This window comes from Electrona antarctica, assembly GCF_951216825.1.
Source record: "Electrona antarctica genome assembly, chromosome: 14".
In the NCBI taxonomy this organism is placed as follows: domain Eukaryota; kingdom Metazoa; phylum Chordata; class Actinopteri; order Myctophiformes; family Myctophidae; genus Electrona; species Electrona antarctica.
Window position 1 is genome coordinate 21,019,000 of NC_136795.1, and position 12,572 is coordinate 21,031,571.

At 43.0% G+C, this 12,572-nt stretch overlaps 1 protein-coding gene across 1 annotated transcript; it reads right to left on the reverse strand.

Moving 5' to 3' along the window:
• Positions 1–1,347: 1,347 nt before the first annotated feature.
• maza (MYC-associated zinc finger protein a (purine-binding transcription factor)) lies at positions 1,348–12,369 on the reverse strand. The gene is made up of 7 exons (XM_079521107.1): positions 11,177–12,369; positions 9,257–9,410; positions 5,697–6,100; positions 5,036–5,286; positions 4,022–4,085; positions 3,744–3,915; positions 1,348–3,597 (listed from the first exon to the last, which is right to left on the reverse strand). Exons 1-7 carry the CDS (start codon positions 11,207–11,209, stop codon positions 3,266–3,268), a joined length of 1,410 nt encoding a protein of 469 aa, XP_079377233.1. The 5' UTR covers positions 11,210–12,369; the 3' UTR covers positions 1,348–3,265.
• Positions 12,370–12,572: the final 203 nt, after the last annotated feature.

Here is a 12,572-nt window from a genome sequence, read left to right on the forward strand (position 1 = left end):
ATACCATTTCAAGGGCCAACATAACTCTGAGAGCCATTTGTATATTCTCGGGCTTACAGGTGTCCATTAGGAGCCATGTAATGTGGGTTAGTAAATACAGTCTCTCAATAATAGTGACAATTCATTATTTTATTGGTGGTCACCGGACCCCACTTTTAGAACCTCTAGGCCACAGACCCCCATTATAATTATTATTTAATCTCTGGGGCCCTAATTGTATACATGATCCTATATGGTCTGTCATTTGGTCCAGAATTCCCAGACGGCTTGGAATAAACTGCCATTACACCTAAGACAGGCAACCTCTGTAATTGCTGCATTAAAGCACAGCTCACAACCTATTTATTCACTCTGGCTTTTAGTTGATTTTTTATCAGTGTGGTTGCGATAGGCAAATTGTTATTGGTCTTCTTTTCCCTCTCTCCTTGGATTGTGACGATTACACGCCCTACCTGATTGAAGGCACCTTTTTGCCTTATGACTGGACATTAATACGGTGAAATCACAATATGTGAACCACCACACTCGCAATTCCCCAGGATTGCATCTTTCTAGTTCTCTGTGTTGTTATCCATGTCCTCACTGTTTTGCCTGATTCACTGATTTTTTGCTATTATTTTAATGTTGCTTTTGCTTTTCGTTTTGTCTTTATTGCTCTATAAAGCACTTTGTGCTGCATTTCATGCCATGAAAGGTGCTATAGCTATACAAATAAAGTTTATTATTATCATTATTGTTACTACATACTGTGCACTCTAAAGTCAGGGGTTCTCAACATTTTTGGCTGGGGACCCCCGGAAATGCTTTGGCCATGTCTCGCGACCCCCGCCCCGCACCCACTTACCACCCCCAATACAAACTGACTACAAAAATAACCTTAATAATAGAGAAAATATATCATAAATGAATACTGAAACCAGATATGAATACTGAAACCAGATATAATCATTAAGGAAAGTTTAGGCATGTACTATGTGTACTATGCTAACTCTGCATTTCCATTTTCCAGCCAATAAGTTGCAACATTTTTGGGGACCCCCCCAAAGCTGAGTTCTTGTATGTTCTCTTACTTGTATGGAACAGATTAAAGGCCTATTCATACTCCAATTTTAGTAAAAACACAAGACATGAGCGATGTGACATCATGTTGTAGTTTTCAGTGGTCACCTTATCACCTAAAAATGGAGTATGAATAGGCCTTAAGTCAGTCACTTCGCCGGGGACCCCCTGGAAGGAACACCCTCATTGACCCCTGGGGGCCCCCAGAACCAATGTTGAGAACCACTGCATGCATATACTGATGGCAATTTGACCCAGAGAATGGTACAAAATCAGCCCTAGTTAAATCCACACATGCATTCACTGCCTTTTAATACAGTATAGGCGCTATGCACTCTGCATCATCACATACAGTCAATATGCACAGCCACAGAAATTGTGTCACCAACATAGCTACACATTACATGGCAATTCTTTACTTTTCAAGAATTACAAATCAGCATCCAGATTAAGAACAAAGATCATATGAAGATCATATGAAGCAAAGAGGTTATGCACATTCAATGTCCATGGGGAATATACACAAACAACAATTCTTTAATCTTTATCAGTTCTATAAAAATGTATGTACATATTAATGGCCCATCTTCAATAGTTGATTTTCCCATGTCATTCAATGGTTCCCTGCTCTGGACATAGTCTAATCTGACAAAAGGCAAACTAGGAAACCATTTAAAAAACATCTTGGTAGAGAAACTGAGATAGCCATGTTAACATGATCATGATTATTTTTTGTGTAGATTTCCCACCAGAAACAAACATTGATATAACATGAAATAAAAAGTATCTACACAACAACTGCTTTAAGAAATCCATATAAGCTGTGTAATTAATATAAAATAAAACAAAACAGAAACTATAAACCAAGCTACTCGTAATTGTACTTTATATATATATATATATAACTATCATGGCAAATTGAAACAGCAAATCCACATGAATAAAAATACACAGAACTTTTGCTCATTACGTCATGAAGCCACTGTACCAATACAGTCTCGTCCACCACCCCTCCCCCCTTGGCTTCGACTCATATTTTGCGATACAGCATCTGAAATCTCTCCATGGGAAATACACTATGTAGGCTACTGTATGTGTTCTTAATGAGCGCTGCAAGTCGGCACGTTTAACATGGCTGATGGAGGCAGCCGGGGCTCATTGAGCGATTTTTAAGGTCAAACGGACACCATTCAAAAGTCAGGTCGAAAGAAAAGACGGTTCTGTGCTGAACTCGTTGTCGTCTGGTTCCACTGTTTTTGGCAGTTGATGAATTATTTTGTGGAAATGAATACAAAGGAGTAAGTGATCAATTAAGACGTCATGCAGGCAGTACAAAACATATACACTGTATAATCCTCTCAGTGTTATAAAGGTAGTGTAAGAAAAGTGATTTTTGGGGGTTTAAAACAAAAAGGGTTTTGTTGGAGAAAAAAAGCTATATATTCTGATAATTATTGTTGTTTGTTCAGTAACAGGCGTCAAGAGCTGGTTCTTGACACCAGCCAACAGTACAGAGAAGTCTACTGCGCACTCACTGACCATTGAAGGCCGAACTGAGTCTGAAATTGAATTAGGGATGGGACAATAATCGTTCATTTATTGTGAAATTGTTCTCTGTCATACACTAGGATGAATTAGATTTAGTTGAGCTGCACATTCAATACCACTTAAATCCTCTTTACTTGATAAAACAGACCTGTGAAGAGCACTTATTTCACTTATTTCAGCAGATACAAGCTCCCAAGGCGTTGCCACAGAAGTGGCATTTTAAGTTTTAAGCACATTTTCATTATTGCGATAATACTGTTAATCGCAATTATTTTTGCTACAATAATCGTGACGTGTAATTTTCATATCGTCCCATCCCTAGTCGGCCTGATATGTGCTCTTGATACAGTGCTCTAAAAATGCTTTAGGGGTCTGTGACTCAAATTGAATGTGCCAACCTGATACAATTGTAATTTCTGTTTACTAAAGACCTGGAGAGGCAGAGAGACCCCTGTTTACTGAACAAACACTATAGTAATGATTACTATCAGAATATATAGCTATTTAACACTTACTCTAACCAAAAAATATAACTTACAGCACCTTTAAATGAACACTCAGGATTTTACAGTGCACACATCTGGCCGTGCACACCTGTCCTGGCTGCTGGCTTGCCGTCCTAACCTCTGCACCCACCCATCGTACCTCCAACAGGGTGCTAGCTGTGGGGCTGCGGGGCGATACTGGAACAATCGGTTACCAGCAGTCCAACTGTGCTAGTGCTCGAGACGGTGACCGCTACGCTGGTGGTTCCCACAGGACTCGCGCTGGTGGGGTCGGGGCTGGGGTCCCCTGCCTGATGGCTGGCATGGGTTCCCATGTGCCCCTGCAGCTGCGTGGCCGTCTTGCACTGCACCCCACACAGCTGGCAGAGCAACACCCCTCCGGCCCCCGTGCCTCCGAAGCCACCCCGCGCTCCACCGCTGTCCTTCCACTCCTGCCCGTGGTGCTTCTGGGCGTGAACCCGCAAGTAGGTGAGGGTGGTAAAACCTGGCAGCAGAGTGGGAAAGGATTGGAACAAGGATGAAAGTGAAGACGTGCAATGACAAATACAAATCCTCCCCCAAAATGAATTGAGAAAACAAAACTTGTATTTTTGCACAAGCCTCACTCTCTTTCCTTTCTGTCGGACTTACTGCGATTACAGAGGTGGCAGGAATGATGCTGGGATTGGTTATGGACCCTCATGTGATCTGTGATGTAAGCGGCAGACAGCAGTTTCCCACAAATGTGACACGGCACCTTCTCCTCGTGGCGGATCAGGTGCGCGCGAAGGCGGTCCCTTGTGGCAAACGCAGATGTGCAGGTCTATGAAAGACAATGGTACATGCACACTTACATACAGTAAATGTAAACAAACTGCATGTGTGTCGATGCAAAGCAAACAGATGGTTAGGTAGAAGGGGGTCATTACCGTGCATTTGAAGGGTCTCTCTGTCGAATGCACCTGTCTTACATGACTGTTGAGATGGTCAGGTCTGAAACAAACACCAATCATACGTAAAAAAGGATGCATTTATATCAGAGAGTCTTAGGTTGTCATTTACTACCCACAGCTATTTTTAAGCACTTTTGTTTCTCTTTCTTTGCATATCAAAGCTAGAAGCCCTCCCCCAACACACAGGCACGCAAACACACACACACACACACCAAGACACAGACATTAAAGTCCACTGTCCATAGACTTGGCTGGCATAAAATACATTCAAACTACCCTAAACAAACATTAAAGTCCATAGATTTGGCAGGCATGCATTACATCATAATTTACACTAAACAAACATTAAAAGTCTTGGCTGCCCTAATTTCTGAAAGCCACGCATTGGAGGGGCTAGCGCCCCTCAAAAAAGAGTCTGTAAGAAGTACAAAACACAGGAGACTCTGGAGATTAGAGTGGCCCAAAAAGCTTGATTTTGTAGCGATTCCTTTCTAAGCTTTATGCATGAGTCATTCATTTTTGAGTGGTGTAAACCACTCCTACAACTGGCTTTGTTAGTTGAGTGGTGTAAACCACTCCTACAACTGGCTTTGTTAGTTGAGTGGTGTAAACCACTCCTACAACTGGCTTTGTTAGTGCAGAAAAAATGAGCATGGTTGCTATGTTCACCCTGTTCACCCGGGTGTGATTTCATTACATCAGACATGATTTTTGAGTGGTGTAAACCACTCCTACAACTGGCTTTGTTAGTCTGTGCAGAAAAAATGAGCATGGTTGCTATGTTCACCCTGTTCACCCGGGTGTGATTTCATTACGTCAGACATGATTTCATTACGTCAGACAGGCTATATTACACCACTCAGTTCACACTTCACACGGGTGTGATTTTTATAAATATGATCCCATGTTAGTGTGTAAGCTTCCAAAAAATGGCAGTATTTGACTGTTCTTATTTTACTCCGGGCAAAGTGCTGGTAAGAACCCACACACCGTGAGAAGGCTTTCGCGCAGTGAGGACAGATGTAAGGCTTTTCCACGCCGCCTTGGTGCGAGCGCACATGGTAGCTCATGCGGTCTTTCCTCTTGAAGCGCTGCTGGCAGATGGGGCAGGAGTAGGGCTTTTCGTCAGAGTGGGACAGGCGATGGCGGTTCAGGTGGTACACGTCCCTGAAGGCCTTGCCACACGCCTCACAGGCATGGTTCTTACGCACCTGGTTGGAGTTGTGATTGGGATTCAGGTGCTGTGGGAAAAAAGATAATAATTCAGGAAGTGAACTAACTCTATAGATTTAACAGATATTATCCCAAATATACCACACTAAAACAGGGCTATCAGTATGAGAAAAGGTGCCAAAAACTGAATATTAGTATTTAATATGGGATTAGATTAAAACTTGTATACGTTTATACAGTAAACTGATGGTAAGCCTTTGGAAGATATTTTCACTAAAATACTTGCTGTGGGAAAACAATCGGACTAAATGCTCATGCGTTATGTTTTTGAAAGATTTCACCTAATAATCACAAGCCTGAAATGGGATCGATAATGAATCAATTATTTTATATTATAATTTATATTATATTTTTCCACAATCAATGAAATGAATTAATTCGATTAGTAGTCGTGAACAGAATTCCTCAAAGAGCCCACCTGTTCCATGGACCCTACAATGACAACAGCAGCTTGGAGGGGCTGAGTTGGCACTGCCATGGTTACTGTGGCCGGAGCGATGGACACCGTGACAGGATGGCACACCTGATTGATGTGTACTACGTCCTGGGGGAGGGGCTCGGTGACAGCGGGGGCCGGGGGAGCGGGGGGCGGTGGAAGAGGAGGGGGCAGCGAGAGATGGAGGAGGGAGAGAGGCACCGTCTGCCTCTCCAGCCGTCCCCCTCCCCCCTTCCCGCCCTCCTCCTTCTCGCGGGCGGCGTGGCTCTTCATCTTGATGCCCGTGTGCACGGACTGGTGTCGCCGCAGGTTGTAGCTGTTTTTGAACTGCTTGTTACATGTGGCGCAGATGTGGGCCGGTCGGCCGGATTTTGTGACTGGCTTCACTGAAAGCGAGAAAGAAGGGGATTCAAATGTAGTCCTACAAACTCTACAACGAGATCAAAGTTACGGTATGGCCCAAATCAGTAACGCTTGATGAATAAACGTTTTACTACCACCATGCTCTGACTCCTCTGGTGCACTGTCCTCTTAAAACATAAACATTTGGCGAGTGACAAGATCAATGGGTTTTTATTTCTCCATATGTATTAGAAAAGATAGAACGTTTCTGCTATCCAGCCTTCTTCACTGACGAAGTCTGGATAGCCGAAACGTTTCTTAATTTCTAAGGCATATGGAGAAATAACCTCCCCAAACCCTAGCCTGGCTAATAAGTCAGACTAATATCACACTCGTCGTAACCGTAACTACTTTCAACCTGGTGTCTTTTTTTGAGCATGTCATTACAGACGACAACCTGAGGGAAAATAGAAAATATACACACTCACAACAATGTGAATGTGTTATGAGCTCCACAAAGCTACGACGATATCACCGAATCTTGACATAATGCGCAAAGAGTGGGTGCACGACAACAGCAAATTAGCATGAGATCTCAGCATCTCTCATGCTGATACCAAACACTGTTCTAATACCATTGTTAAAGATGGAGTGCCGTGATCACCAGGTACTATGATTATACTAGGAGAATTGTTTTTCTCCAAAAACCTATACAGTAAGTGTTCAAATTATGGTTTTATGTGAGAGAGGGATGGGTTAATGGATGAATTGTGGGAAGACGTTAAATTGTAGCAAACCATGTGTTTACCCACTGTGGCCAGGAAGCAAGACTATGTCACCGTGGTTACGTGTGATGATGAAAAAGTAGGGCTACAGAACATCTCTGTGGCTCAACTGTACTGTATGTATGTGTATCCTGATGAATAGGCATGTTGGGTGTTTTCATGTGGGTTTATATCCCCCACCCCCCGTTGTGTTTCTCTACGGGGCGCCCTGCCCTCTTTTCTCTTGGCCGTGAAAAACACATGCAGATTACAAGCTACTAAGCAGGGAAGCATACAAGGCCATTGATGCACCCTGGAAAAACACTCTTCACACGTCTTCTCAGAGTGCACTGAAGAAATCTCACTTCATCTGTGTCTTGGTGTGTGTGTGTTTGTGTGCCTGTGTGTTGGGGGAGGGCTTCTAGCTTTGATATGCAAAGAAAGAGAAACAAAAGTGCTTAAAAATAGCTGTGGGTCAAACTGCCCTTCTGACCTCAGCCACTGCTGCTGCTTAGTATCTACTGTATGACCACACCGAAGCACATTGAAACCTAAATATATGTGATTCATTCTGTTCTGAGGGCAATCTCAATCGGTTGTTTTTTATGCCATCATTCATTATTTCATCATTCATTCATCTTTCCAGTTTAACAAATACTTGATCTACAAGCTCACAAATCCTCACATTGTAATGCACGGTGAGCTTGCAGATCGACTATTTGTAAAGGTTGAAACTTGAAAGTGGTCAATTTTCTATCTAGTCGCTTTGAACTGTATGTACAATGCACATTCCTTCATCAATATCACCAAATCCTACGCAAGACAGATTCCCACATTCCCTACTCATGAACATCCATCAATACTAGTGGGCATCATCATAATGAAGTTTGTCCTAAATCCCTAGCTAGGATATCAGACAAACATTAAACATTGTTGTCTGTTGGCACCTAAGACCTTTTGGTTGTATAATAATCTCTGACAGAATGCAAGCTAATGACAAGCTGTGTTGTTAAAGGGCCACTTCACCCCTTTTGCAACCAGATCTTGTGTGTTCTTAGATATTTTAGTAATGCCGCCACGTTCATGATCAAAAATGTTCATGAAAATGTGGTCTCACTTCCTTCCTGGACTACAAGTCACACCTCCACGCAGCTTCCTCCCTCTCCACAAGGAGGGGTAGTGCACCAAAGCATTATGGTCATTGTAGGAATTCAGCAATCCAGTCAAACCCTAGTCAAACATAAAGACTTCATAATTTTTCTGGCCATAGGGTGCACATTTCAAATAGTGCTACTGTTCTACTACAAATACTATTATTAACATTGAGTGACAGTTTCTTCTAGCGGTGAATTGTCCCTTTAAAGATGGAGCTCTTTTTTAAAGAGCATCCTGATTTATTTTTTAAATTCACCAATTTGGGGTTTCAAATAACTGTCTCGTGATACATGGTTACATAGCCTACTGACTAATAATAATAATACTGTAAAATAGTGTTAATTTAACTCAAGCCAGAAATACATGGAGCCACATGGACCCTTTACTGGTCACCCTTACAGGTCCATGTTGTTTGTACACAGAGTTGTGACGTCACACATTTACACTGAAGGGTTTACTGTTTTCATCATCATCATCATGGATTTCACAATGCCACGCCAGACTTCCCGATACTTCATTGCCACCCCCAGTTCCTGCTTATTGAGGCATGTGTCCATTAGTGATGACATCAGGAAACAACAGTTTTCTACCTCTGGTCTGCTTTGAGGCAGGATTCCAGAGAATCCTGCCTCAAATTGATTCATGATCAGCTCTGTAGTAGTGGCCAGAAAACTGTGTTCTTCTGGATTGGACTAGAGAAGAAACACGGGGAAGGTTGCCGTATATTAGATAAGTCGATGGGTGACTCTTCCAAGAGAGATGTTGTGCTCTCATTAGAAGGCGGGTTTAAGTGCCATCCAGCCGTTTCTCTAATTTCTTTGAAAGTGTCCATGTCTCGGAGCCATAGAGTAGCTCGACAGTCGTCTTAAATATTTTTTACTTTGAACCTCTTACTAAGCTGGGATGACCAGATCTTATGCATGTCATTGCAGGCTGACCAGGCCATACCATTCCTAGTTTGAAAGTCATTTTTTACTGTTTTAGCAAGTAGGCTAATAGCATAACCTTTATCTCAGCTGGTCCCAGCCAGAACGCGTCATTCCAAACCGCAGTCAAGCTCAAATTCCCATCCCTGTCGCTATGATTAGATGAGACGCAACGATTTTTCAAGCGTTTTGAAAGATTTCGAATATTCTTGACAATAATGACACGTGCCCAAAATAGGAATGCCAGGTTGAAAGTGGATGAAAGCAAGTTATGATTCTGTGCACCATGTTTTAAATTGTGGCCACACACACCACACCCCCCAGGTTGGGAAACACTGCTAGAACAGACCCTCACCAGGTAAAGGCTCATCTTCATTGAGGGCAGCTGTGTCCACAGTGGATGGGGGTGGAGCAATGTGCTCTTCCAGGGGGCTCTGGGCGGAGCCTGTCAGCTCTGGCAGCAGCTCTGACTGAAGCGGAGCTTCAGGCTGGCTCTGTGTCGATGGCGTCTTGAGTCAAAATAGAAGAAAAAAAAGAATGCTTTATTAATGCAATATTTCACGGTCACTTGAGCATGGCATTTTTAAAGGAGACTAAGAAGTCCATTCCATTCATTCCCAAGTCACCAAATGGATGATACATTTAGGATATCTTAATATGCAAGTTGTGTACATGATTGGTTTACTGTACCAGTGTTAATCTCTTAAACCCTGTAGAATTAGTTGTGGCCATGATTAGCAATGTGGCACATGTGAGTGTGTAGATCATTTCCGCTATTACAAATAAAATAAAATAAAATAAAATAATATAAAATAATTTAATTTGTCTATAATGACATGCCCAAAATAGGGAAACCAGGGTGGAAGCGTTAAAGTTGTTTGTAGTATTAAAGCTCCAAATCCAGCTCACTTTTCTTGTTTCCATTCAATTTCAATCTTAATGTTACAAATTTAAAAAATACTATAGACTTTCACTTGACCATTTCAACGACCATGCTTAATTCTGAATCACAGAAAGATCATAGTCCACTAAGTCCAGGTCCCTGTAAATGCCTCTAGCTCTACCTAAAAATCACACTTGTGTGAAGTGAGGGGCGCACACTGTATTTATATTGGCCACATGATGTCTTATGTCATTTAGTGCCCTAAACAAACATTAAAGTCCATAGACTTGGCTGGCTCTAAAGTGCTCTCTAAAGTCCTCTAAACAAACCCATAGACCTGGCTGCCATATGATGTACCTAATCTTCAAAACCCTGCGCTCCTCAAAAAGAGAATGTTTCTGTATTCTGTCCATGAATCAAGACTAAAATGAATCGGAGGAGACCTAGTTAATCCCACTGGAGAAATTCAGTTTTCTGCATTGTCCAGATGATGACCATTCAGGGGTCCCCCTGAATGGTCAGTTAGGTTGTATAATCAATAACTCACACCTTGACACATAGCTGGGGATGGGAATTGAACCTGGGACCTTCTGGTTCTTTTCACTCAGCTATGGCTGCTCAGCAAGGAATTAGCCAGGATCATGGGCTGTGAAGCCTTGGATATAATATATACTCAAAGGAATCATCACCTTGATTACTGTATGTATATGCCCCCTACCCCCAGCAGGCATGCATACATGCGCGCACACACACAAACATCACAATTTCATTGAATTGCACTTGAACTGAAGATGGTCTGTTTCATACTATTCAAAGACAGGAACTGAACGTAGGAATAGTTTTCCAGAGTGGCATCATCAGCACTAGTACACTAAAATCCTCTGTAACTCACTGTACAAATGAAACAAAATAAATCAGAGACCCATCCCAGATGCTAAATTAACATTCAAGATTTGACAGTCTAGACTGGTGGTCCTCAATGGGTCTAGGGACCGCCTGGGTGACTGGTGGTTACATGTCTACATCTACATGAACAAGTACATACAGAGAGAACATACAAGAACAGCTAATTATCAGAGTTCCACCGTTATCCTACAGTCTATAAAACAATTCTCAAAACATGATAAATTGTATAAAATTGGGGCTAAATGCATATCGTGGTCCTTGGAATTAAGGAAAAGGTTGATGAGGAAGAATCATTGGTGTGTGTGCACTGTGCAAACCAACAACACTGATGCCCTGACCCCACTGAACTCTGCCCCCCAACACACACACACACACACACACACACACACACGCACACACGCACGCACACACACACACACACACACACACACACACACACACACACACACAAGCCAGTCGGGTGCACGTTGTTCAACACTGGCTTACCTGAAATAGAAAGTTACTCCAGGAGGTATCCATGGCGGACCGGTTGGAGGGAGTCACTCACTCAGTCAGCAGAAACTAAACAGCCCTCAGCCTGGGAGCAGTGAGGGGCTGTAAAGGAGGGAGGGGGGCACAACCCAACGAACGTGCCAATCTGCTCGCTATGAAAGCACAGTCTGAGGCCCCGTTCAGTGTCAATAGTTGTTGTTCTACGCCTGTTAGGTTAGTGGAAGCTGGTGATTATGTCCAGTAACAATATTCGGTAGGTACTGATAATCTAACACTGTTTAGACGTTGTATTGTGATCAGGCTTCTTCTATGAGTTTGATTTTTTTTCTTCATATAATACTAGTAATAATAATAATCTGTTGGCAATCTACAGGCACTGACAATATGCTTTGTAAACGCGACAAAATGGTTGGTAGTGCCATGCTTTTTAATGGTGCATTTGAATATAGTTGCTTATTTTGCAATTGCATCTATTGTAACAAAACAAAATCGGTGAAGTGCATGCAAAAAAACAAAAAAAACAATAAGACTATTACACAGAAACAGATGAATAACATATAGTCAAAACGTAATAATAATCATAGCCGGCAGCTGTTGCTGATTGCGTGGGGATAGGAGTCATTTATTTCGATGATAGCTCCGAAAGGCCGAAAACGATGGATCCCAAAGCCTCGATGTTGCGTGAACCGTGTCCCCTAACTAGAGAGTTCCTCCTCGGCCGCGATCCATGGCTCCGCCTCGGCGTTTCAATCGAGAGGATGACATCTTTCTCTTTTTTTCAAATTCTCTCCCTCTCTCGCTCTCTCTCCCTCCCACCCTCACTGTCTTTCTTCCTTTTCTTTTTTTTATCTCTTCTCCTCCTCTCCCCCTCTGTGTGTATCCCCCGCCGCTGTCCCCCTAGTTTAAAGGGAAAGTATTTTTGTGTATGTATGGACCCCCGTCCTCCTCCGCCTCCTCGGCGCGTGCCGTCCCGTCCCGGCCCCTCCTCGCCCCCGCCTGCCGACCCGCTCAGTAGGCCGACAAATAATCTCTAATTCCCCGATCCCCGGACCAGATCGTGCCGCTACAAAGCCCGATGTACCGCGCGGAACCACCGACGACACGGAACCCGCCGAGCGGCGGATCATATCAATGATGATCCACAATCTAAGATGGTGGTGTGTGTCGTTTTAAAACAAAGCAACAGTGTCCCATTCAACCTTAAAGGTAAAGATGCGCGCAAGTGCAACAGCTGGATAAGCTACAATGACGACAATAATGTTGTTTTGGGACCCCCCCCCCCCACACACACAAACATGTAGGCCTACCACTACATTTTATAAAGCATTACTTCCATTAATCCATACTTTCATGTTAAGTAGGCATTAGGACCCCCAGGGAGTGGGACCCC